Genomic DNA, 27289 nt, shown 5'->3' on the forward strand with positions numbered 1-27289 from the left:
GCCTTCCTCTTTCTCATTTCTTTTTAATCTCCTCTTACCTCACATTGCTCTTGCAATGTTTTCTATCTCCCTCTAAAATTTCCATTTCTCTTGTAAAACACCCATTCCCTGCATATTTAAAGCACATTCTGCTACTCCAGTTCACTCTTTCGCTTCTGTTCCTGTCTCTCTTGTCCATGTCTGCATTTTCTTATGTTTTCACTTGGTAAAATCAGCTTGCTGTAAAATATATAAGCAGATTTGTTGATGCCATTTGAACTTGTTGAGTGGACATTAATTGTCGGTGGTGTCAGTTGCTTTGTTTGGCTTAGGCTCTGGCCCCTTGTGATACTCGTGTGTGATCCTTTTTCTTAAAAATGGGTCACACTATTGCATAAGAGTAAAAGGGAGCTGTAATTGAGTGTGTCTCATTTGCTTTTGTAAGTTCAGAGTTTCTGGATTTGTTTCACTGATTCCTGATGTGCAGGTTAGAGTGTGTGTGTGAGTGTTTGTGTTTGCCCTGGTTAGTCCAATCTGTGACTGACGCGCTTATCAGTCATAATTATCCGAGTGAAGAATCTCTGAACAAGTTTGTGTGCTTGCCTGAGAGCATTTGATGTCTCATTATGCTGACAGACAGACAGAAGAGCACTTAAACACACTCACATAAACACGTGCTTATCTGTGTTGCGCAGCTTTCGTAGAAATGGTCTCAGGTGTGAAAATCGTGTTAAATTTGGAAGTGGAAAACAGGAGAGAAGTAAGAGAGTTTAAAATACATTTTTCAGTCTTTCTTTCAGTCTTCTTTGCTTAATTCTTCCTCTCCCTGTTTGTTTAGAATCAGTACTGTTCCAAAAGGCTGCACTTAGACCTATTACTACCTATTTAGCTTACTGAATCTACTGTGGGTTCTCAGCAAGCCACAAACTAGAAAGAACAGATGGTTCTGAAAAACGATGACATCTAAAACCAGTATTTTGTATGAGTACTGTATAATTTGGATGTATTCACGGAAATATGGTTATAACAATTAAAAAAAAGATTTTTGCATCAAACACCCACCAGCCACTTCATGAGGTACACCTGTTCGGTTGCTCCTTAACACAACTATTCAATCAGCCAATCACATGGCAGCAAACCAGTGGCTTTAGGCATGTAGACACGGTCAGGACAAAGTTCAAACAAATTCCAGGCAGCCTGGTCTGAGTATTTGATCTACTCGGATCAACCATCTCTAGGGCTTACAGGGAATGGTCTGCAAAAGAGAAAATGTCCAGTGTGAAAATGTCTTGTGGATGTCAGAGGTCAGAGGAGAATGGCCAGACTGCTTTGAGCTGATAGGACTCGTTACAACCAAAATATGCAGAAGAGTATCTCTGAACATACAGCATGTCAAACCATGAAGCAGATGGGCTACAGCAGCAGACAACACTAGGTGCCGCTCCTGGAGCTCACCAGTATTGGTCAGTAGAAGATTTGATGTGGCCTGGTCTGAGTCTCCAGTTCTGCTGTGGCTTTTGAATAGTAGGGTCAGAATTTAGTGTAAACAGCATTAAAGCATGAATCCATCCTGGTTCAGGTTGGTGGTGGTGTAACAATGTAGGGGATGTTTTCTTAGTACCAACTGAGCATCGTTTAAACACTGCATCCTACCTGAGTATTGCTGCTGTCCATGTCCATCCTATTATGACCACAGTGTACCCATCTTCTGATGGCTGCTTCTAGCAGAATAATGCACCATGTCACAAAGCTCCAATCATTTCAAACTGGTTTCCTGACCATGGCACTAAGGTCGCTGTACTCAAATGGCCTGCACAGTCACCAGAGCTCAATCCAATAGAGGATGTGGTGAAACAGAAGATTTGCATCATGGATGTGCAGCCAACAAATCTGCAGTAACTATTTGATGCTATCAAGTCAATATGAACCAAAATCTCTGATGAATCTTTCCAGCACCTTGTTGAATCTATGCCATGAAGAACTAAAGCATCTCTGAGGGCAAAAGGGGGTCCAACCCGGTACTAGCAAGATATACCTAATAAAGTGGTTGGTGAGTACATATGATGTTCACCATTTGGCGGGGTCAAAAGTTAAAGTTCATCACTACTTCCACCAGCTGCACCAGCTTCTCTAGAAACTGCACTGAACTCAGAGGGAATGGCTGTATCAGTGTTTTATAAACTTATTGCTGTATGTGTGTAAGAGACTCACGCACACCAACTCTCTCACAAGCCCATGACTCACTGTGTTTCACCCTTTGATGCTCCTCTTTACCCTGCTAAATCCTCACATGCATCTCTCTTTTCTTAGGCTCTGCCTTGCTAAGCTGTCAGACCTGTCTCCCTTCACATCACATTTCTCTCCTCTGCGTTTCCCTCTTTTACTCTCCTTCCTTGCTATGCCATTTTTCTTCTCATACCCCTTTAACTCTCTCTCTACCTCTGTTATTTACCTCTGTAAGTAAAGGAGGCTTTCTTGTTAAGAGTGACACTCACAGAGGGGAATAAAATATTTAGAATCTACTTGGTCAAGCAACTTTGAACGCATACACTGTACTCACTCCTTGTACTGTGTATTAAGTATTTGTGAAGAGTGGAAAATGAGATAAAACCAGTGAAAAAGCACAAAAACATGTGCGGAGACATGTGCCACAATAAAAACAGAAGCACAGAAATTTGACGACAAATTGTTTCAAGATGTATTTTTCACTCGACTGAATAAACGATGACTATCTTCACTTATGAGTTTCATGTTTGCAAAAATGTCCGTGCCAAGTAATGTAACATTTTATGTATTAAGTAAACTCTGTGTTTATTCTGTCAAAATGATTTTTTTTTTCCTGAAGAGAAAATATATTTAGTATTTGCAGGACTGCAGCCAACTAAAAATGTTGCAATTCTACTTATAACCACTGAGTGTCAGTGTTTATCTGACGAGAACATGGTCAGTTTTTCCACCTAAGTGCATCTTGTGCTCAGCTTTCATGCTCATTTAGTGGCAGATTTAATTTCTCTTCCTTTGATGAAGGACTGTGGATTTCCTGTGTCAGAGGCTGATCCAAAAATCAGTGCACAGTGACTACAAAAAGACTGTGTTTATGCTGTCTAAGAGCTCAGCGACGGATTAGTATATCTCTGTAGCATAAGTGACATGCTGTATGTAAATAAACCTAATACATTCCTACTGACGCAGGAGCAGACTGAGAAAGAGGAAGAAGGAGCGATGAGAGTGGGTAAATAAAAAAAAAAGACAGAGGCAGAGGGATCGAGCAGGCAACGAATGAAGAATAGAGAAAAGATATCTGACGTGGAGGAGGAGAGTGAATAAGGATATAAATGAGTGAGAAAAAAAGGAGTTAAGATAGGGGAGGACACAAAAAGACGCACAATAGACCAGACTGAGCAAGTGATAGAGAGGCAAAGATGAGGGAAAAGAAGGTGAAAAGATTAAAAGATGATGGGAGAAGAAGTGACAAAAAGATAAATTGAGACAAGATAACTGTGAGGGGAATGGACCAAGAGACAAGACAGGAAACAGTGAAAGGTGAAAAGAAATAGAGGGGAAGGGACGGAAGAAAAAAATAACCCAGAATAAGTAGTTGTTGCAATCTTTCTAAGGTTTATCCTCAGTCTGGATGTAAATATAACATAGGTGTGATATGTTTTTATTTAAAACGACGCATCTTGACTAGGAAATGCTTCATCACCATCATCATATCATCATTGTCATAATCACAATCATCGTAACAACACAACACATGTAGATTTCTGAGCAGTGTAGTCTCAGAGGCCCTTGGTCATCATGGCTGCTGCAGTTTTTACGTAGCAAACTAGAATTTATTGTTCTTTATGCACACAGACTATAGGAACAGGATTGAGCTAGCTAAGATACTTAGCTACGAACAACACGAGACCTGCAGACCAGGGAGTGAGAGGACAACGTTTCTGGATTCATAGACAGAGTTTAGCTTTTGCTTTCTTTCAGCTGCTCCCGCAGAGCCTCTAAAATTCAAGGATATATCACACTTATTTAAATTCAGCATGTGCATCCATGAAGACGTACACTGTAAAGCTTGTTTGGAAATTACTTTTGCTTAATCACTTTCTGCATCTTTTTAGGTTAGTGAAGCAGCCACTGTTGTTAAATTGAGGCAAAGCTTAAGTCATAATGCACACCTGACTAGCCATTAGTCAGCTCTTCTGCATCCAGAACAGCTGCATTTAGCTTTTCTGATCTTTTCTAAATTGTTTTAGTTGCATCTTAACCACATATTGAACATAGTTATTATATTGTAATCTCTATCTATTAAAAAAAATCTTGTAAATGCAGACGTTGACATCTTTGTAATTACAATAGAGGCAGCAAGTGTCTTCATAAATGCAAATACTATTTGTCATTTCAAATAAAGTCCTATTTGCACATGACTAAAATATTATCCAAGGACATCCAATAATTGCAGAAGCCATCTGGTCATCTTAACTGCAAATCTGCCACATCCACACTTGGTGAAGTAAAAGGTCCATTGCAAGTTGCCTATTATATTTATCCATCCGCAGAGTTCCTGTAATAAAATTAGCAATTCTGAGTCAAAATTTTTGAACATGTAAGGAACATTTTGGTAACTGTCAAAAGACAGTTGGTACTATTAATAGCACCATTATTTTTCAATCAATATTTAGATCCAGAGTTTATGCCAATATATTTAAATGAAACACCAACTTTACTCATCTGCATGAAACACACATGTAGGGATATAATTTGGTTCTCCTGGAAATACTAATCCTGTGCAAACAGGGCTTAAGTCACATTATGAAAAATATCTGTAGGAGATAAAGCCACTGCTATTAAAATGGAAAAAAAAAAATCATGCCAGAGCTCTATGCCAAATGATGCCACCCGGATAAATATCAGAGATAAGGTGGTAAACCCTTTCTATGCATCTTACAGAAACATTACCAGCTAGTCAACACAAATAAATGGACACAACAAATAAATGCTACAGAGATATTTAAACCTAAAACAGAACATAGAAGCCATTAACACAACAAAATACATACATCATGAACTGATACACAAAACCATAAACGGCTACATTAAACAATTTGGGATTGTTGGGCCAACACACCATAGAAGACAAGTATAATAATATTTATCTGCATCATACCCAGGTATAAGATAACACACTGTTATTATAAGTTTATTCCCAGCCAATCAAAAATTAAGAAGGAACAGAAGATTTAATGTAGAGGGGCAATAACTGCCACTTAAATCACTGAATAGACAGTTGTTCTACTCTGCTAACTATAAAATGGTAATGTTTACATAAAAATTTCAGGGCATAGATCAGGATAATCATGGAAACACTGTAAAGAGCAAACAATCAAACCGTTTTTGTGACTGCGCTGAGAAAAGAGTGTTAATCAAGAGGATTCCTCTCAAATTACCTCTAATTACTTTTCCTTTTTAACATAAGGACTCTTTGGCAGTAACATTTTCATGCAACATCCATTGCATATTGCAGACCGTTCAAGAAAAACAAAAAGACAAGACTGTGGGAGAAGGGATGCATAAAAAGATCTTTAAGGAGTGTGAAAAAATAGCACTGCATGGGAAAAAAAGATAGTGAGATAAAGGGATGAGAAGAAGGAGGAGGGGTAAAAATAGCAGCTTTTTTAGTTTAATCCCTCTTTTTTTTTTTAATAATCCCTCTGGGCAATGTGTCCATCTTAGAAAGAAAGAGAAGGAGGACAGGAGGGGAAAGAGAGAGGCCAGAGGGAATCTGTTTAGGGAAATAAAGTGCACGAGCCTGAAGTTTGTAGTCTTTAGATTAATTTTTGTACTCCTTGCCAGGAAACCAGGGTTCTCTGAGATAGTTTTTTTCGTGTTATAGTAGCAAACATTCACCTCTGAGGGGGTGAAAGGAGTTTGAAAATGATTTCAGAGCAAAGAGTATTTGCTTTAAAGCAAATTCTGTGTTCCTTTGGATCTCAGTAACTGTGGTGTAATCTTTCTTGATCCAGAAGCGTAGTCCAGCTAACACCAGAAAATGAGTTTGACAGCTTTTTGATCTGACAGACACTTATCATAACCATTTTTAAGCATCAAACAAGCAAGAGCTTTTTCTGAAGCTGGCAAATACAACAGATTCAAAATTCCAGTTATATGGTTTAATCCTCCTTGAGCTGACTGATAAGATCCATGACAGACTCTCACAGACAGCTGCAGTTTGGGACATTTCCAGGATCAAATTAGTCCATTGACAATCCAGAGCAAAAGCGAGATCTGGTCCAAACAGGCGAGAGTGCCAATAACGTGATAAATGAATGAACATTTGTAAATCCAAATGTTTTCCTGTTACATATATCAGGAGCCTCATCAACACTTAATCGAACCTCAGTATTTTTCCTTTGATGAAGTAGTAGATTTCCATCTACAAATTGCCTCTCATCTCTCCTTCATTTCTGTCAGATTTCTCAACATCAGTCTTTCAGAAGAGAGTTAAGGATTCTGGGCTGGGGTCTTGGTTTCTTGAGGGTAATACTGGCTTTGGAGAGGCTGAGAAGGAGAAAGTTGCAGATAAAGTAAGAACTGCACACTACTTCCTGATACAAGAAATTCTTCTCACATTGGTCCAATCAACATCATACAAACTATGAATCCCTGAAATCTCAGCCCAGGTTTACAAATACTGACTCACCATACACCATGAGTGTACTTAAATGATATGTTTCATACTGAGAGAGGAACCAATTTTTTTTCTCTCCTAGCCAATATACTGGTAAATTCAACAGCAGTAGGTGGCTGGTAGGCGAGTTGGAGGGATGATTGGGAATGAATACTGCAGTGAGAATGGGTCCAAATGGAAGAGAAAATCAGGGAGAAGATAAGGGGTGTGTGTGAGGCAGTTTGTTCGAGAGAACGACAGAGTGGAGAGGTTAAAAATAGAAAAAGAAAGGAAGACAAAAAGCGGGAGAGGTGTCAGTTTGAGAGTCAGAGGGAGAGGTATTATAACCATCTGTGTGTTTAAAACAAGCTCTTCCATCTCTCTCCTCTTTGAGCCCTTTTAATTTTCACCCCTTTCATCCCTAAGCCTTTGACGAGCCAACCCCCCCATGCAATCGCTCCTTTAGGCCACAGAGGAGATCTGTTTCTCATCCCTGTCCTCCCCATCAGCCTCTCCGTCTCCCATTAGCGGCTGCCTCTTCTTTAGCTCTCTCTGGTATTTGGCCATCAGGGAGGCATAGATACAGCCGTAAGCCGCGGCGGCCACCATCATGATACAAACAATGCCGCACACCACGCCAGCAATTACCACTGTACCAATGGCACGCCGCACGCTCACAGGTCGGTAGCGAGAGCGGGTGCAATCCTGTGGAGCCTCTCCACCTCCACCTGCTCCTCCACCTCCAGTGTTTGAAGAGGAATCATCAGCAGCGTTTCCACTGTTGTCAGAAACTGGTGTCGACCCGCTGGGATTGAGAGAATTCCTGCTGCAGGGAGGACCGCCTGCTTGCCCAGAACGAGATCCCTCACCTCCTCCATTCTCATCTTCGAGCTGGAGGCAGTAGTTGAACATTTCCACTGGAACACCACGGATGTCTCGCCCACGCAGATCCTTCGGCAGTGTGCACTCCACCGCATCCACCTTCCCCCCTAACGGAGTGAGACAGAGGTGCAGAGACAGGAGGACAGCGAGAGGTCATTTATAAATCGCCTTATGTCTGTAAAGCACTACCAATTAACCAAAAGAGTGGAAAAGACATGGTCGGGGGTGGTTGTGCCAACACTAGGATGACTCATTCATCACTTAACAGACACCCAGTTTGCTGTGCCCTCAATACTAGGTTGGAGATAGCCTCAACTAAACCCTTGTATAATTCATGAGATGACATGCCTGGCTTCAGCACAGCTGTAGCGTGTGTAGACGAGAGAAATATCTGAGTCACTAATTCCCAATGGCGGCACAAGGGTGGAGGGATCTGGTTTGTTATTGTCACATGGTGCGTGTGCCTCCAAACATAGTATTTGTATCAAGGTCGCGTGCTAGAAAGCCATTGATCTGCATTTTCAGACACAGCAGGTTAAGTGACAAAAACAATAAGATAAAAGACAGAATGAGTATTTAGCCCCCAGATTTTCTCTCATCCTGTGACAGAACACTCTTTTACAAACACATCTTCTCTACAAATATCTCCAGATATTACCGCTGTGTATATATGGAGTGGCTGGAAACAGATAGAAGTCAACACAGACTGCTCTCACCAAGCTTTGTCTTACTTTCTGCGACACATATCAGGCCTTCTTAACAGCTATTGTCATGATTTCATTTTGAGTTATGAAATGTCTTCATGCGATTCCTCTGCTTATCTGTATCTGTATGAAGCGTACTGAACGAAGTGGGAGTTAAGCCCAGCAAAGCAGAAGAGAGCAGAATGAAGCAGAGAGGAGAATGGAGCATAAAAAAGAAGAGATGCTTCATTAGCGGGGCAGCTGCGGCCCCCGGCGCTGAGGTGAATGTAGATTTTTACACATGAGGAGAGAGCGGAGAGCAGCTGTGGTTATCTGATGTACTAACAGCCTGCAGAGACACGTGGATACAGTACATGGAAGCACACAATGAGCATGGTAATGTGGATTATCACACTGATGTGCTCATATTATACAGCCAGAAGCACAGGGATGCAGAGCTGGAAACAAATACCCAGCTCCATCTATCTCTAGTTTCTGCCCACTCCTTCATGGCCCCTGTGCTCTCTTGTCCTATTCCCTCAGTTCAAATCAAGCATAGCCTTTAAAAGTTCTTGTAACAGAAATCAATCATCCACCTCTGTACAGCAGCCACTCCATCCAGTGTTTGAAATCGCGGAGGTTGCAGTCACATTCCCAGGGGTTATGTCCCAGTTCCAGGTGTTGCAGGTTGACCAGCGGCTCAAATGCTGCCCTCTCCAAACCATGAAGCCTGTTACCCGCTAGGGACAGCCACCTTGGAGTAATAGTAATAATAATAATAGTAATAGATTGGTAGAATTGTATCAGGATAATTCTGTTTTGATATTATACATTTATGTTATTCAAACAATTTCCCTCAAAAAAATTAGTGTATATTTTTTTATAAAGCTGTTGAAGGTGGTGTTTTACATGTAAGAAGAGGTTTGGGGGTTTTTTTGATACAGAGCTTAAAAGTGAAAAGTTCTCACAGAATTATTACATTTTTTGAGTTTTACTAAAAATGTTTAGCATTAGTATCAGTTTTAATGGTTATGTCAACCTTGTTCCCTAGACCTGACTAACATGATTAGTGCTGCTTAGTCTACGTGCCAGCTGATCAGCATAGACATGATGGCCTGTGAAAGACTCTGCCTTGTAGGGTGGTCTGATTTCCAACATTTTCACCATCTTCTTATGAAATTACAATAATTCTGTAACCCTTTCATTATGCTAACTAAGACCTCTGTGCTCTCTGTCAGGAATATTAACTATGACTCTGACCTCGTAATTCTGGAATGTGATCTTACTCGGGTGTTTGGTCCTGTAAGGGAGCACCTGAAAAAAAATCTGTGTAAAGGAGTATATTCTGGTGTGTCTCTACCTGAGGCTCTGCAGCTCATCCAGTAGGCCGAGAGGAACTGTGGACAGACCATTCAGTGACAGGTCTAGACTCTGAAGACCACTCAGACCCTGTGGAAACATCAAAACCAGGTCTTTGTTTGATGTTGTGCACTTTTTCTTTTGTAAAACCCATTGGCCTTTCACGTCTTTGCAACGCAGAACAGCTATTGATTCTAATTTACGGTCCCAAGTGAAGTGATGACACAGACTTATCCTACTGACTGTTCTGATTTAGTGGATGAAAGTGCTGAGCAAATGGTTTGTTACTAATTTACCGCCTCGACAGGGGCCCAGTCTTTTTAGTATAACTGCTCAGGTTGGCTCCGTTAAACACAGCCTGTGGAGCTCAAATCCAGAATCTAAAGCTGGGCATCATTATATCAGCTTTGTTTTCATTTTTAGTCACATAAACTGTAATAGTGGTACATATCACACAGTACATTGGAGACAAAGACGAGTTTTCCACGCATTTCAACAGGGACTCTTTGAGTGTCTTGTGTGATTTGTAGTTGGAATAAGGTCATTTATTCTGTATTTAGTGATCAGTGTCAAGTGTGGTGCTATGTAATCTAGAGTGCCTACCTGAAAAAGGTCTCTGTCCATTACTGTTAGTGAGTTGTTGTGCAGAGTCAGTCTTGTCAGGTTGGACATGTCTCTGAATAATCCAGCTGGTAAATTATCCAAGTAGTTATTAGAGAGATCTAACTCCTAAAAACACACACAGAATATATGTACAATTTAGTAACTGATGTTAGCTGATGATTGTTTTGTTTTTTTAAATAAAAATGAAAAAGTCAAAAGTACATTTAAAAAAATGTAAAAAATTAAATGGACATTTTTAATACCTTAATCTGGCACTTATGTTTAGAGTAACTAATGGTGACGGCTTTAGTGGGGTGGGTGTAAAAATCTAGATAAATCACCACTGCAGACATTTGATTGCACATTAATGACAGGAAACAGAACCAATTACTTGTATCTGATATGGTAAATAAGAGCCATTAATAAGTAAAGCACAGCCAAGTGTTGTAACTAATGAAGCTGGATTTACTGCATAGTAACTATGCATTCTTTGAGGCTGCAATATTTTAAAATACCAGCCTGCCTGGGTTCTGCACACTAAATGCAAATTGTGGCTAGGCCTGCAAAACTCTGAAAATGTCAATTTTTTCCTAACTTTTCAGACTGAGAGCAGAGATTGTCTGCAGTTTGCTCAATATAGGATCCAAACAATATCACTTATTGGGGGGGGGTCACTTCACACACAATAATGAACAAGAACGTAGCAACCACAACATGTTCAGCAAAGAAAAATTTCACAGCAATAGACTTGCAGACCTCCAGAGAGGTGAGGTTAGCGAAGGCAGATGCTCCCAGCGAGGCAAGCTTGTTGTTGGTTAGCAGGAGTGAGCGGCTCCTTGGAGGCAGGAGGTGCAAGGGAGGCAGGGAGGAGAGACCCCGGCCCCCGCAGTCCACCACCAGGCTGTCTGAGGAGCAGAGACAGGGAGGAGGGCAGGAGGAGGCTGGCGGTAGCAATGCGGCTAGGAAGCAGAGGACACAGAGGAAGACTGGGGGAGGAGAGAAGGAGAGAGGAAACGAAGGAAGGAGAAACATAGTTTAGTTCTTCCTGTGAATTATTATTTCAATTATGTGTACAACAGGAAGGGACTGGAGGGAAAGTGTAAATTATGATTATAATTTTAATTAGAAAGTAAGTGCAAGAATCATTATGCAGCCTATGGTAACTATCTGGGAAATAGTCTCTCAATCTACTATGTTAGAACAGATGGAATCATGAAAATAGGAAGAAGAAACAATGGTTATCTTTGATTTTGTTTAATAGGTGCAAAGATGTACACTTTTGAGATGTAGACTAGAAAGAGAAGTAAAGGAATAGGAAAGAGGAAAGGAAAACAGACCCAGAGAAACGAGGAGAGAGGAAACAACAGCTCAGCCATAACAAAACACCATCCTGTGCCACGGGCACTTTTTCTGCGCTGTTTGCTTGAATTTTAATTCCTATGATTTTGAAAGCATTTTTAAACTGCACAGAGAATCTGATTCATCGCTGTCTAATTGAAAATCGCAGCTTTGTCTTTGTTCGTACGTTGCAGGAAAGATTTCTGTTACGAATCGCGAGAAATCATCCAAACTTAAAACATGTTCCGCCTGAAAGATCACAGCAGAACCAAATCAAGGCTCAGTCTAGTTACCGTGTCTTTCTTTGCCTTTGTTTCCCTTCTTCTTTTGTGTGTTTGTGTGCATCTCACAGGGGAAACCCCCCCCCCCCCCCCCCCCCTTTGTTTTATTTCATTTTCAAATCATTGTTTTCCTGCAGACTACAGTCATTTCATCATTTCTGCTCATTATCTCTGTTTATTTCTCCGGTCACATCCTTCCTCTTTGTTTCAGGTTTTCCTCACTGTTTTAATTTAAACGTTTTTCACCCATTCGTCTTCTGATTGTTTCTATGTGTGACCTAACATCTGTCTCTCTCTCTCTCCCTTCAATAATTTTCCTTCTCTCACTTGAGTCTCTTTATCTTTTTCATTCCCTTTCACTTCAAGTCTCTTGGCACTGCTCTGTATTCCCTCAGTGTCTCGTTACAGTGGCTGACTTTCTTTCCATCCAATTGCTTATCAGAACGACTTGTACTTTATCTGTGTGTGTGTGTGTGTGTGTGTGTGTGTGTGTGTGTGTGTGTGTGTGTGTGTGTGTGTGTGTGTGTGTGTGTGTGTTAAGCAGCAACAAAGCATAATATTAGGGAAAACCACTTTGTCTAAACTCCAGACACAGACACAGCACTTTCTACCTCCTGACAGGACTCTTTGCTTTACCAGCAGATTTCATCTCTTGCATCATCTGCATATTATTAGCATTTATTTCATGGTGTGTGACTGCCTTTTGCCACACTATGTCTCACTTGGTCACTTGTTATATTAGTTTTTATCTGCTTTTTGCTTTCCTTCTTATTTTTTTCTTTCCTTTGCCTGGCTCATAATCAAAACTTCATTCCCTCTCACCACACACAGTGGTTCAGATGGCATTTGCGCCTCTGAATGTGACAAATCTCAGTGAAATAGCTCTTTAGTGGCCAGTCCGCATTGCTGAAAAAAGAGAAAACAACGTGATGAAGGTCAGACAGTATGAGTGATAGTGTAATGAAAGTCATATCATTCTTCTAAAGCCGCAGTTCTTTCCTCGGGGCTTCTGTATCTCATTACTGATAAAATATGAAGTTTGTTATGGTGCAGTGAGAAATAGCATTAATAATCTAAAGTTTTATTCCCTTTGAACTAGTTATAAATTGACTTTCAGCGAGAAGGAAACTAGCAAATTCCACCAGACAGTGAACTTTAGCCTGATTAATCATAAATGATAAGTCATTAAGAACGGAAAGACTGAAAGACTAACACCATGGTGTGATCTAATGTCAAATTGTTATGCAGTTTAGGAGCTTATTAAGCATATTCACAAAGCTATCTTTATTCTACAGAGTAAGGTCTTATGGGAAACATCATAATCACAAGTTTGAGGTCATGATTATTTAAGCTACAATGATGCACCGGCTTTTGAAATGTTGTTTATTTTTTGAGTTTTTTTTTTTTTTTTAATGATCTTCACTTGAACTTTAAACTCTCAACTTAAACAAAAAAACTAAAGATAATATGCTACAGCCAGATGGGCTTTACTTCATGGAGGGCCAAAAGCCAGCGCTGTAAAGAAAAAAAGTGCTTGATTTATAACAAAAGACCAAAATGAGAGCATCATTGTGAAATGGAATGTGTCACAATTGGCATTTTATCTGGGTTATCTTGTACTGATAATATTTTTAAGCCAAAATCAGAATTGAAAATGAAATTTAATTATTCACCATGTGTCCTAGTCAGTCCTGACAAAGTGCAAAAGTGCACAATATCCTATCCTATCCTGTATCCTGTATGTAGTTCTCAAACTCAGTAAATCAGAACTGTACTTGTCCTGTTCTAACATTTATCTTTTAACAACTGTCTTAAAAGGCCTGTCAAAAGCTATTGGTTCTTGCTTGCTCACATTTTTTAAAAAACCAAGTAAAAAAATGTTCTTTGAAATATTTCAACAGTTTATTGCATTTTAGATAACATTGAGGTTTTTTTCACCTTTGGATCTAAGCTAGCTGTTTTCCTCTCCTGCCTAGCTAATTCACACAGGCTTAGAGACCGGTCTGCAACCTCCAGTCGCTGAGGAAAAATGCATATTTGATGACCATTTGCTGGAGATCGCTGGCTATCACCAGGTGATCATCACTAGCAGATTGCTGTGGTCGCCCATAGTTTACATGGAAGTCGCCAACTTGTCTGCAAACACTTTCTAACTAACCAACAAGCAGTGGTGAAGCTTGGAAAAAATGAAATGCAAACCAAAAACTGGGAATGTTGCACCTTACAGCTGCAGCCACCATGTTTCAACAGGGTCAACTTTTACTTTGAAAGCAAACTGTCTCAGTTTCTGGTTTAAGTCACACTTTTTACAGTTACAGTACCGGTTTTCGAGCGTTTGCAGCAAAGTCAGCATTTTCCATGCAAACTGAGGCCAAGTGCAGCAACCTGCTAGTTACTAAAGCAATCACAAGTAGGTTTTCAGCACAGCACCGTGTACCTCTTTGCAACTAAATTCACACTAGTGACTGCTGGCAACCTCCAGAAACCACTCTCCAACCAGGTGCAGAATATAAACTTTTCTGGAGTGACCGCCAGTTTCCAGGGGATCACTGACCAGTCTGTAGGTCTGCATGAATGTGGCTTTAGCAGCTGATTTCACAGCAACTACCAGCTACCTCCACAAGCACTTATAACTGGTTGGGAATACACATTTTCCACCCCATGACCAGTGGTTGCCAGATGGTTGCTAACTAGTCTCTAGGCCTGTGTGACTCTGGCCTAATCTAACAAACATATGAAAGCATTATAGAAGAAACAAACCTCATTCCAGAATGTTTTTATTGGGAATTTATTTAATGATGGTAATAATTAAAGTTGTTTCCGAACAAGAATTGCTATTTAGGTTCATTAGATTATATTTGGTTTACTTTCCCTCATTCTTCAAAATTTCGCTAAGCACTTAATTTTTATTTATTTATTTTTTTTTTTTTTACATAACCCTGTTAAAATCTTTCAATGTTACATGATTCTGATAATATAGATTTGCATTAGTATAGAACTATCCTCTTTTCTCTGACAGTTTTTTCTTGCCAGACAGACTATGACCTCCCTCATTCAGGACATTGCCCTATTTTGCATTTGGATCCAAAGAGGCTCAGCAAGTGAAGGCTGTGGCCTCATAAAAAAAATACTAGTGTGAACTCTCTCCGTCCTACAGTATAATCTTAATCTCTGGGAAAAATTAACTCCACTTCACAAATGGATGAAAGGAGAGATTTTAAAGTATCCCGAAGCATCCTGTGCTGTCTTACTTTGTAGTGGAAATGCTTCAGAGTGCCAGTCTTTCACTCCAGCAGCTCAGTAGGAATCTAGAAGGCTTTTGCTGTACAGTGGCTTTGAATTTCCTATAACAGGTTGGAGCTGTTTGAAAAGGTACAGTAGTGCTGGAGATTTGTGAGGATAATGTAGCTCCGAGGTAAAAGCACTGTTATACAACTGAGAGAGTGGAACAGAGCTGGAGAAATAGAATCTGTGTTTATTTTTCCCCTCTCCTCTCATGTAATGTCAAATTTCAAAATGCAGCAGCCTTTATGCACCAAAGAACACCTTTGCTTTATTTTGCAAAGGTGTTCTTCTTCTCACTCTTGCTTATCTGTCACCTAACACCGCCCCTCTCTTCTCCCTTTCCTCTGCTACTGTACATTATAACTCATCCGCTGCCACCCTCCCTTCAGTGCTGAAGCAGATCTTCCAACATTTATGAGTGGTTTTAGCTGCTCTCGTGGAGGAGGTGGTTGGTTTTTTTTTTGTTTTTTGTTTTTTTTGGCTTATTTTAGCTGCTCCAAATCCTCTCTGATGTAGCGCTCCACACAGCCAAACCAGAAGGAGGAAAATATTCTGCCATATTTAGAGGAAGATCGGGAGATTCTTTCCAAATTAGTTAAGTGGTTATGTGCAGTTTAATTCAGTCCAAACAGACTTCAGACTGAATCTTTTATAAGAATTCCCTAACACATGCGCTGGCATTTTAGGCAAGTGTTGGCTGGCAATGCTCTCAGCGATGGGAAACAAACTAAGGTGCAGCATTAAAATGCAGCAGTGTGTTTCTGTTCGATCGAGGCAACTCTAAGAGCAGTACAGCTCGTCAGATCCTGAACAACCTCATGTTGTTGTCAGAAGTGACAGTCATGAAAATTTTACAGACCAAGCAGCTCAAGACTGAGCCATATTAATAATCAATGGTTGCTGCCTTGGTTTCCTATTTCAGACATATTTCTTATTGTATTAGAATGAAAATGTAGTGTGTTTGCGCACTAATAGCCACATTCTTAATAGTAAATGAACACCGAAGAGTTTCTCTTAATAAAGAGATTCATGTTTCTTAACGTCTTTCCTGACTTTGTAACAATATTTTAATAAAATGACTGGTCATCTGAGCTGTTTGCTTCTAATTAGCATGGTAACTTGCCCACTCATTTGCAGTGTATGCGTTCCAGTTTTTGTGTATGAAGTTGTGCAAGAGCTCAGATGGCATATCTATTGTAGGTAATCTCTGAAAGATGATCATGACTGCACATGTTTGTATATTCATTTGTGTTTTTGTGTTTCTGTGTGTAGTCAGTTGTTTCCCTGGCAGTGATTTCTTTCTATATAGGTTCTCTGTATGTGCAAAGAATTGCAGGATCATGACTGGTGCTGACAGACACATGCGTGTAAATACATACATTTTTTTTTCCCAAATCTTAATTAAATGAACAAAAGTTCTACAATAAATACTGTGAAACTACAGTTTAACATACAACAGAACCTTCGAACTGTAAACTAGAAACCACTGAATGTAAAATATTACAGTTCTGTGCTCTGTGTGCTCTGTATAAGAGTTACAGTGTAATATTAAGGGTTTTGAGTTGCCATTATACTGTTACTTTAATGTTGTTCCACTAATCTCCATAAGCACCTTATTGCTGTAAATTGCTGTAATTAATGTTCTTTAGGTATCCAGCCATAAAAAACAATTGTAGTTTTTCTGGTTCAAAATGGTTTATTTGGAGGAGTGACTGTGCATTTAACCAAGAGTCTATATTATCTTTCTTAACAGTATAAATGCATTTTCCTGTTATAACTGCAATTTGATGAAATAACCTATATTTTAAGCTTGAGTAAATGAAATAGCACTTAAAAACTGGTTAAAACTATTTTTATTTTATTATATTCCTGGCAAATTTCCTTTGTTGTATGCAGGAAAAAGCCTATGTGTGCTGCACAGGCTCTCAGACTCACCAATACCCTAAGAAAAGAAACTGTCACTAATAGCATTACTATATACTGCGATGAACAATACGTTACTTTTTAATATCTCCTGAATTTTTATAGTGATATGTTATCGTGTCAGATGACCTTTGCAATACTGTGTACCTGGTGATGTTTGACAGTGTCTCCAAGGTAACGGCTTTTGACACCTCAGGGGCCTCATCTGCCTCGGGGCCCTGGGTGACACTGAACCCAGCAATGATGTCATTAGCTACAGCACTTCTGTTACTGAGCCTAGTTGTGTGTTACCAAGGGCCAAGCTGTTTTCCATGCAAGCGACAGACTTGCTGCTATCTTGTTACGAGGACGACCAGCTGTCCTCCGTGCAACAGGCTCACAGGCCCGTATTTCCTCACTCTTCAATGTTTTACATTGTGCTCAGAGTTTGAACCAAATCCATGCTGCTACTTTTAGTGCTGCTATTAGAGTTAGGTGCGATTACCAATACCAGGTGTTATACCTGATAAAACAGTAAATTCTGCCTTTGTGTGAATAAGGAAACAACTCCCAAATGCCCCAAATGTCCTCATCCAGGCATCCATCCAACTAATCATGTGATTAGATGATAAATCAAATAAACAGTTGCTGGTTCCAGTTTTCTAAATGTATGAATTCATTCATTTGCACGATTGTTTTGTTTGTTTAAAAGGTGCCGGTTTTGGACACTGTGTAGAGCAGGTGCTTTGCTGGGTAGAGCAGGTGCATATGTCTTTAAGGCTAATGCAGAGGCCTGGGTTTGAGGCCATTTACTGAGTGTCTTCCTCTGGTCTTTCTACCAGCTTATCACAATATGGGATGAAAAAAAGACTGAACAAAACAAGCAACCTGCCCTTGTACTTCTATAAATCATAGAAAGGATTTTCAAAATTTCTGTATTTTTTACATGACTAATCTTGTAAAATCTTTAATCTTTTTGTTGTTGTTGTTATTTTTGTTTTTGTGTTATTTTTTCTTTTACATCACCTAAAATCTCATAATTACTGTGCAGCAAAGCACGATTCGAGCCAGAAAATATTAAATATTATTACGTAAGTATACATCATTATGTAAAGCATGTGTTGTTTGCATTTTAGTCGCAGTTACAGATTAGCTACGAGGATCCAGTTTGGTTTTGCTGAAGCTGAATTCTACGCTGCATGCATTTATTTGTGGAAGCGAAGATAAGAGACGTGAGATGTGTGACACTGAAGTGAAGAAATATCTTAATAAAACTTGTCATGTATAATGTGAAATCAGCCATCTGAATTATCTCAGAACATGAAGTGCAATGTAGCCTATTTTTCTACTGCAGCAACAGCAGCAGTGTCCATGTAATTTGTCAGAGGCTATTACATGTCCAACCTCAACTGTAACCCAAGACCTTATTTACTTAGCAGGCAGAAAATAGCCAGTCAGTGTGTGTGTGACTGTGTGCGTTAATATCTCTATACACGCAGACAATACACTGCTGCACTAAATGTGTTTGTACATATTGTACAGTACATATTTTACAATATCAGGGTCCTGTCAGTATAGTTGCATTATGTTATCACTGACGTTAAAGTGGATAAGAAAGGAGAGAAGTTTTGGTTTGCATCACATCTTATTTACCCCACATTATCTATTTTCTGCCATGCTCCTTTCTGCCTGACTTTCAGGCACATCCATGTATAATCGCTTACCCAAACGCAGGAAATAACAGTCGCACACACCGACTCACAAACACACTAGTAGCATTTAAGGATAAGCAGGAACACAGTGTAGGGGTTTAGGCTGTACTCCTGCTGTCAGTGTGATGAGGAGAGGAGAGAGAGTTTCTTGCAAATCTTGTTTTTTTTTTGTTTTTTTAAACCTCTTCTTCCGGTAGGATTACCTCCAATTACCTCTCCCTCTCTCTCTCTCTCCCTTTCTTCCCCTTTCCCTGTTTACTCCAGCCCTTCTCTCATTCTCCATTTTTATCAAACCTCTCTCTCCCCTGTCCATTTCTCCTGTGATGAATTCTGTAGCAGTAAGACAGTATCATTATTTTTGACTTGCAGCGGTGAGTGGGTAATGTGTAGGCTGATCTGCCTCTCTAATTCCTGCTATTTGTATCAATTTGCAGTGACACACATGCTCGTTCACACAACAGTAGGCCCCATGGGTGCGTGTGACACACATTGACATTGTTGTTTGTAATAGTGGCTATTAATTAGCAGGAGTGACGGGTAAGACAAAGAGGCAGAGAGATAAAGCAAAAGGAGAAACAAATTCACAAATGTATGCTTTGGGAAACAAAGTGTAATTTTCAGGTGGATTGAGCACTTTCATCAGAACTGTTGCATCCAGTATTTCACTGCAACACCATCTCTTTGATGCACTTTGTACCGACCACTCACCGGGGCCGCGGTTCAGCACTGAATACATTCAAAATTTTGAGAGAAAGTGAAGGACGTCTGGCTTTTGATGTCACATCCGCATCAGTGTGACAAGAATAGAATAGACTTTGCCTGGATCTGTAATGTATGCCCACTCATTCTTCGGGCAGGTTGGATAGGCAGATGGTATTGATCCACACACACATACACACTCTTTATATGAAATATTTGTCACGCTGTGGTTTTTATGCCAGTTTTTCTAAATTTTCAGTTCAGCCCAGCTCTCTTAAAGTCCCACCACAGGATTTCAGTCTGCTTGAGGTCTGGACTTTGACTGGACCATTGCAACACCTTGATTTTCTTTTTCAGCCATTCTGTTGTAGATTTGCTGCTGTGCTTGGGATCGTTGTCCTGTTGAATGACCCAGTTAAAGCCAAACTGTCCAAGCTGTCAGACAGATGGCCTCATATTTGACTCTATAATTCTTCAGTATAGAGAGGAGTTCAATGGTCGACTCAATGTCTATAAGGTGCCCAGGTCCTGTGGCTGCTAAACAAGTCCAAATCATCACCCCTCCACGGCCGTGCTTGCCAGTGGTGCTGATATGCTGTGTTTGTTTTTTTCTAAATGTGGTGTTATGCATTATGAGCAAACATCTTTGGTCTCATCTGTCCAAAGGACATTGTTTCAGAGGTCTTGTGGTTTGTTCAGATGCAACTTTGCAAACCTAAGCCATGTTGCCATCCTCCGTTTAGAGAAAAGGGGCTTCCTCTGCGCTCTGTTGCACCACAGCTGGAAGGTCTGGGTTCGATTCCACCTTGGCCCCGGCCGTTCTGTGTGAAGTTTGCATTTTTCCCCTGTGTTTCTGTGGGTTTTCTCCAGGTACTCCGGTTTCCTCCCACAGTCCAAAGACATGCGGTTACTGGGATTAGGTTAATTGGTGATTCTAAATTGCCCATAGGTGTAAATGTGAGCATGAATGGTCGTCTGTCTTTCTGTGTTAGCCCTGCAAAATTGTTATGGTGTTATGAACTTTTTTAACATGCTAACTGAGGCATGTAGAGTCTGATGGAGCTCTTGGGTTTTATGCAGTTTCTCTAAGCACTTCACGGTCTGACCTTGGGACCACCAAACGTCTGCTTTTATAATCAATAATCGAGCATTTGATTAGCAGCACCTGGCTGCTCCTTACCTTCTTAATTTGTATGGAGGCCGTAGGGGCGAACTTAGTTTTTCACAGGACTGGATAGAGTCCTCTTTTTTTATAAGACTGCAATATATAAATTTAGATTGATCTGAAGTAGCAGCTCTAATCCTGAATTTAAAATTAGTTTTAAAGTGTTTGAGATCGCTTTTATTCCTAATTGGATGCCCTTTTCATAGGCTTTTATTTTCTCACAAGAACAAAATGAGATCTCAAAATGCTGTATTATCAACTATTAATTTAGGACCATTATCCTCCATTTTCTGTGATTACTTAATGAGTAAAGCAGTGTTTTCTGTCAGGAATAGCCCTGCTATGGTCATTATAGCTTATCAGTGTCAAGCTAGATCCGTGCTAGATGTGCTGTGAATGTGATACTGTATTTGAATCATTTGGCAAGTGTTGAAGTGGTGTTCGTGATGCAGAGGATTTTTCTGCACCACAAACACCATCCAGAGGATTTATCCCTGCCAGTGTCCTTTGAAAGTGGGCCAGGACCATTTATTTGTGTGTTTCATCTGGCACTTTCCTGTTGTACCTGCACCTAACCACACAGTGCTAAAAAAGAAAGAGTTGGCGGGTATTTGCATGGAGATTTCTGCATGCTTCGGAGTCGAGGCGTCATAAAATTATAGCAACAACAAACTAGATTTTAGTCCCCCACAATCAATTGCCACATTTCAAGCTATAGCTTATAAGCTGGTGATGGGAGTAAGCGGTGTCCCTTTAGCAGATGATATTTGCATGATCACAAACCTCCTTGAAGTAGAGTTGAGTAAAGAGGAACAATAAAGACTAGAACTTTTTTTTTCATTTGTTTACTTCGGGAATTAGTATTTATACCTCTCTTACCGCCCTATCAAAATAGCTATCAGTTACATTAAAATAGCTATTGATCAAAAACTAGCCAAAAAATTAGCCAGATGCTTTGGTTTGCCAACATACTGTCATTACAGTTTCTATTTAACTCAGAGTCTCATATAACACTATGTGAAGGGATCAGCCTCTACTCTAAACCTAATGCCTCACACACAGCGTCACACTGCGGTGGATTCATGCCAAACCCAGCAGGGTTCAAAAGTGCCACCAGCTACTAACCACCTGGTGGCGGGGATTTTTATTTATTTATTTATTTATTTATTGCATTTTGCCTTTATTTAGACTGCACAGTAGAGAGAGGCAACAGGGGGGAAAAGGAAAAAGGGAATGACTTGCAGCAAAGATCTAGCTGACTGGAAGTTGAGCCAGGCACTCTGAGACAAAGTGCATTTGAGCTCATTTTGTATGCACCTCAACTACCTTAAAGTCGACCATAAATTATTATACCTTGTTAATCTGTGAGTTTAACAACCTGGTAGGAGTTGCAGGTGTGCCAAAAAGGGCTTTTCATTGCTGTCATTTTACTGTTTGTAATGCCAGTCAGTTCAGAGTAGCTAAACTGACTGTGATGGCTAAATTCCAAACCTAATGCTACACCCTTAGTCAGTTCACTGTATTACAGCTGTATTCCAAGCATAATGCTAAGTCACGGGTATTATGGCTTCACTCCAAACAAATATTGTAACCCCAGCCAGTGTATTATATCGCTGTTCAAAGCCAAATCCCCACTGCTGTCACTCTCTCTCTTTCACTATCACTCTCTTGATTAGAAGCTCTGTAGTCAGGGCTTTGTTTAGGGTTGCAACAAACACATAAGCTCACAGTCAGATGCTGTGTATGCTTATGTGTGTGCGTAGGAATGAACTGATACTTTCTTGTGTGCAAATGTGTGCGTTTGTGTCAGATGAGTCTCACAGTCTGCTGGGATGGTGGATGCCTGGGGACACCATATGGTCTCTGTGTCGCTCATAGACCCCTCTGTTCTCCTCTCTCGTCTCGCCTCCTCCTTCCTCACTGTCTTCTCTCTTTCACTACAACTCTTTGATCTCACATCTCTCTTCTTCCTCAACTCTACTCCCCACTGTTTCCTCGTTTTTTCTTGCTCCCTCTGTTTTACTTTGTGTCACTCATATTTTATATTCTCCCCCCTCTAGTTTGTTTTTAAGTTTTTAGCTCTTTCTCTGTCTGTGACACCCTTACATATAACTGTAGCTTCCAAACATTTATAACTGCATTATTACCAAACAGACACGATTAGCACCAGTTTTTCCACAGCCAAAAATTGATCTTATTAATGGCTTGTAACTGATCTGTGAAGCACTGATAAAGCCTTTTTAATCAGGCTGGATGTTTTTGTTTAGGAAAAGCATTAAAAGCATTTTTTTTAATCATATTTTTATTCTTTTCAAAATTATTTGACTGAAGTTGGTTTTGATAATTAAAAAAATGCAACAAACTGTAATAAAATGAATTCATTTTATTGAAATTTTGCAGTTTTATTTGGCACAACAACTTAAAACACCCACAAGATGTCTGCCACAGCCTTCATCCATCAAGGCCAAAACTAGCAGACGCTGAAGAACACAAACACTTCCCAAAAATCTCCAGCTCCATTTTTCTTGTTAATCTGTTTTCTGTCCCTTGAGCACACCTTTCAGCTTTTCCACATTTTGCTGGTTTGCCCAGAATTATAATGACAGTTCAATGGAAAGACATCGTTTTAAATTCTCACTGTCAAATTCCAGTTCTGAATTTACTTCTCCAGCATCACAATGAAACACAGGCTTCATTATTTGATTGTCACTGCTTGCTTTGATTAAATGGGATTCTTATTTTTTTCTACTCCTAGTATTTGCATTTCTCAGTAACTTAATAAATGTGTGTGAGTTTATATTACAGCCTCTGTGGAGCAAAAGCAGAGAGAGCAAAGGGAGAGAAGTACATAACATCACTGAAAAAGGGAAGACAGAGAAAACACCTGCTTTTAAAGTGCTTGAAAATATTTAGAATGCACATTATGTATCAATAAAGTACATTGATCTAAAGTGAGAGAGCTTTGGCATCCACACTGCATGCTGCTTTTGATCCAGTGTAATTGCAAGGAAAAGCCACTGAGGCTGAAGGAGAGTGTTTTTAATGACAGAACATTTTGGAGGAATTACCGTTCCTGAAAAGCTGGACTGTACAGCAAATATGGTACTAAAGCTTATACAGACATCTGAGTTAAACTGACTTCATTACAGAGATGGAAAGAAGGTTGGAGAAAATGTGAAGTGCAGGTAAAGAGAGAAAGGAAAAGGTATAAGGTGCTGATATGGAGACGAGCAGCTCAGAGGGAGGCATATCTGTTGACTTAGAGTTTCTGTGTGGGTGTTTGGAGGTTCTGACAGATAGTGTTGCCCTGTTATTTAGTGTCCTCAGTGTTACACAGCAGTTTGTGGGGGCGTCTTTTTTTTTTCTTTTCCAGACACCTCAGGAACAATACCTCAACACCGGGAAGACAAAGATCCCTGTTCTCATGGTCTCTCTTATTTGTAAAGCCATTCATTTGCAGCAAAGAACACAGCATGTGCTCATGCAGTATGTGCATTATGTAAAACAAAAAAGGGAAGGAGCGCCCTCATGTTTACCTATTAGCTGAAAAATTGCCTGGAATCTCTCAGAGAGCAAGATCCCTCCGCGCCACTGTCTGCTCCACAACACACACACGCATACAGCTGTCCTATCTGTTGCTATGCCACCCGACTTCTGATGGATTTTTGTTTTGACTGAGTGTACCCGCAGTATGAGATGGGGAAAAAAAGAAAAAGATAATGGGTCCAAAGAGACTTGGATGCAGGGACGGACGAAATGAAAGGAAGAGGGAATGGGGGAAAGGAGCGAGATGCAGAAGAAACAAAGGCTATAAGCGAAAGAAAAGGAAATGTAGGTTAAGTAAGGGAAAGGAGGAGTGAATCAAAGACAGAAAATAAAGCAGACAGACAAATAACCTGCTGGTCCATCCCCACCACCTCTCACTGGCTTTATTAATACAGTAATGTGGCATTTCACTGGAAGTCTTGGCACATGGCCACAGTATGCCCTCGTCCTTTGCGTGTGCGCGCGTGTATGTGGGTATGTGTGTGTTCAATCATGCTGCCATGCAAACATTAGCAGCTGTCAAAACAGACAGTGTTCCTGCTTTCATGCATAGTTTGGAGTACAATAGGCGTGAATAAAATAGACTGGAGATGAGTAGGAGCGGAACAATATGTTTTCCTCTCTTCTTGTTTGTTTTTCCCTAATCCTCATTTTTTCCCTCTCAATCTGCTTTTCGTTTTCTTGACTCACCTGGTTTGGCCAAGTAGTAGTAGTAGATAGTGGCGCTAGCTCGGGGCAGGCCAGTGCCCCCAGGGGGATGGGTGTGGGGGGGCATGACACAGAACTCTGCGGCCTTCCTCTTGGCGGAGGGGCGGGACTGTGGAGGCGATGTCAAGGCACCATGCCTGAGGCTTCCACGAGTGTGGCGAATGCGAAAAGCCGCACCGAATCACCTGAACAGAGAGAGAAAAGAAAAGTAAGATAAACACATCCCAATCCAAACTCAAATCCTGATTCTGAGACTGCATCACATCAATTTGCTAGCTCACGGGGTTGCCAAAACCCCTGTGCAATCATGAATATGCGTTCCCATATGCTGACAACAGTGAAGGCTAAAGCAGCAGGATATTGTGTGTCTGCGCAATCATGTTTGTGATACATTTATTGTGTGTTTCCATGTCTGTCTCTGTGTTTCCTTTCCTCGCAAGTGTGCAGATGTAGGTATGCGCATGCAATCATCACAAACAGCACCCCTAGTATATAATAGGCATAAATAATACATGTGTTTTTCTTATAGTCTACACAATCATTTTGCCTTTAAGACAGACAGACCCCCTAATGCTAACTGTCTGGTGCCGAGAGGCAAAGTGTGAATGCCACAGAGATAAAATGGGAAATCAAGAATGAGACAGAGATGGAGAGAAGGGTAGATGTAGAAGCTGGAAAACTGGGGGCAAAGAAAGAAGGCTAAATGAAAAACATTTTTAAAGTGAATGTGTTATTGTGAGACTACAAAACTACCCTTGTGACATTCTCATACAGAATGTCACAGACAACATAGTTGCACATCATGTTTCTAGTTTATATAGTTCAGCTAGGAGTGTTAGGGAGTCCCAGGATGTGTCCATTCTGGGACCTCCCTGCCCTTTCTCGCACATATCTGCTAAGGATGAGGTTGGGAGAGCTGCAGCAGCAAGACCCACCACAGAACAGACGTGTCATCAGTGACAACAGATATGACAGCATGAAAAGAGGGGCTGGAGTGGAGGTGGGTTGCAAAGTGACTTGCAGATGTGAAGCCTATATACCCTGGTCAAAGCACCTTAAATGCCCTCAACTGGATGTGTAGAAGGGACTGAGATTGGCTGATCTGTCAGGATTTCCCTGAGCTTGACTTTGTGGCCTGCCTGTGCTACTGCTATGCTTGATTTAGTTGTACAGTTGGATATGACGTTATTATTTTCTCTTGTTTGCACTTGTGACTCTGGAAACTAATTTCAGTACAGTTTAATTTATTTAGTACCAGTTCCCAACAACCATCACCTTAAGGTGCAAGGTAAGCCCCCTATAAAATTAGAGAGAAAACCACAACAACCATTGTATGATCGAGCACTTGGTGACATTGGGGAGGAAGATCTCCCCTTTAACAGGAAGAGACCTGCAACAGAACCAAGCTCAGGGAGAGGCAGCCATCTACCGTGACCAGCTGGGGGGGTGAGGGGAAAGAGATGAGAGAAAAGGAGCGCATAGAGGGACAAAGGTTTGCTGGATCCGTTGAATAGATAGACTGAAAAACAAATGACCTGTGCCAATTACATCACTATAATGAAACTTATCCCACATGCTTTAAAAAAAGATGAGTCTTCTTGTCACTGTTGAGTCATTACAGTGAAAATAGGTTTTTACAAGTGGGAAATTACCATAGGAGAAAGCTCTCATGACATGACTGATGCACGCTGTTGACTCGCACCCCCACCTCCCCTCCCTGAGCCAATCAGTGTAATTTTGAAAATGCTAGAGTGCTGCTGTGAGATGTGCCTTTTTCCCAAAGTGTCATCACAACCCAATCAGCAGTGTGTGAAATATTGCACTAATCAGATTAGGCTGTTGTTCAGTGGTTAGCTGCTTGCAGGGAAAACTCAAGCACAATTTTTTCTGCATGGTTCATTTTGCTATCAAGTTGAATAGAGGCAAAAGTGCATTTGTGCATGTGTTTGATGATGCTTGTGCATTAACTATGTAAAGTTGCACCTGTTCTAGCTTAAATAGGCATGTTAACAAAAAAAATATCCTAAGGTAGTTGGAGGATAATGTGGTTGTGCGGAAAGATAAGGAACAGGAACACATGGATGGGTTGTATGTTCAACTTTCTATGCACATTGGCTTACTTAAATAAGTAACGCTCATCAATCTGCTCAGATTGTTAGTAAGCTATTTGCAACTGGTTATATATGGAAGTTAGGGGAAAGGACAGGAGAGGAGAAAGATGTGGTGGAGTCTGTGAATTAAGTCAGGTGTGGTGACTAAGTCACTAAGGTGTAGTGAGAAGACCGTGATGAAAGGATAAAAAGAAAAATAGAGGCAAGGCAGGAAATACCAGAAGGGGTGGGGAGGTAAAAATAAGGGCTATGAATAAACAGGGAGGACATTAAAATTCTCCTCCACAACCTCCTGAGTGTTTTGGTGTGTCTATGTGTGGGTTTGAGTAGTGTTATTTGTTTTATCATTATTGTCATTAGTACCTGGAAGAC

The 27289-nt window shown here is 40.5% G+C and overlaps 2 protein-coding genes across 2 annotated transcripts in view; one reads left to right on the forward strand and one right to left on the reverse strand.

The window, feature by feature from the left end:
- The window catches only part of cacna2d4a (calcium channel, voltage-dependent, alpha 2/delta subunit 4a), a 92199-nt gene that overhangs the window by 22959 nt on the left and 41951 nt on the right, over positions 1 to 27289 (forward strand). The window lies entirely within an intron of this gene.
- The window catches only part of lrtm2a (leucine rich repeat transmembrane protein 2a), a 28623-nt gene continuing 4979 nt past the window's right edge, over positions 3646 to 27289 (reverse strand). Inside the window, exons 2-7 of the mRNA XM_030719859.1 lie at positions 24789 to 24991; positions 10927 to 11156; positions 10171 to 10296; positions 9569 to 9657; positions 8805 to 8962; positions 3646 to 7632 (exon numbers count right to left, since the gene is read on the reverse strand). Of these exons, the coding sequence (XP_030575719.1) occupies positions 7106 to 7632; positions 8805 to 8962; positions 9569 to 9657; positions 10171 to 10296; positions 10927 to 11156; positions 24789 to 24873 (1215 nt within the window). The 5' untranslated portion in view covers positions 24874 to 24991 and the 3' untranslated portion in view covers positions 3646 to 7105. The remainder of the gene's footprint in view (positions 7633 to 8804; positions 8963 to 9568; positions 9658 to 10170; positions 10297 to 10926; positions 11157 to 24788; positions 24992 to 27289) is intronic.

Source organism: Archocentrus centrarchus, chromosome 23 (assembly GCF_007364275.1).
Source record: "Archocentrus centrarchus isolate MPI-CPG fArcCen1 chromosome 23, fArcCen1, whole genome shotgun sequence".
Classification (NCBI taxonomy): domain Eukaryota; kingdom Metazoa; phylum Chordata; class Actinopteri; order Cichliformes; family Cichlidae; genus Archocentrus; species Archocentrus centrarchus.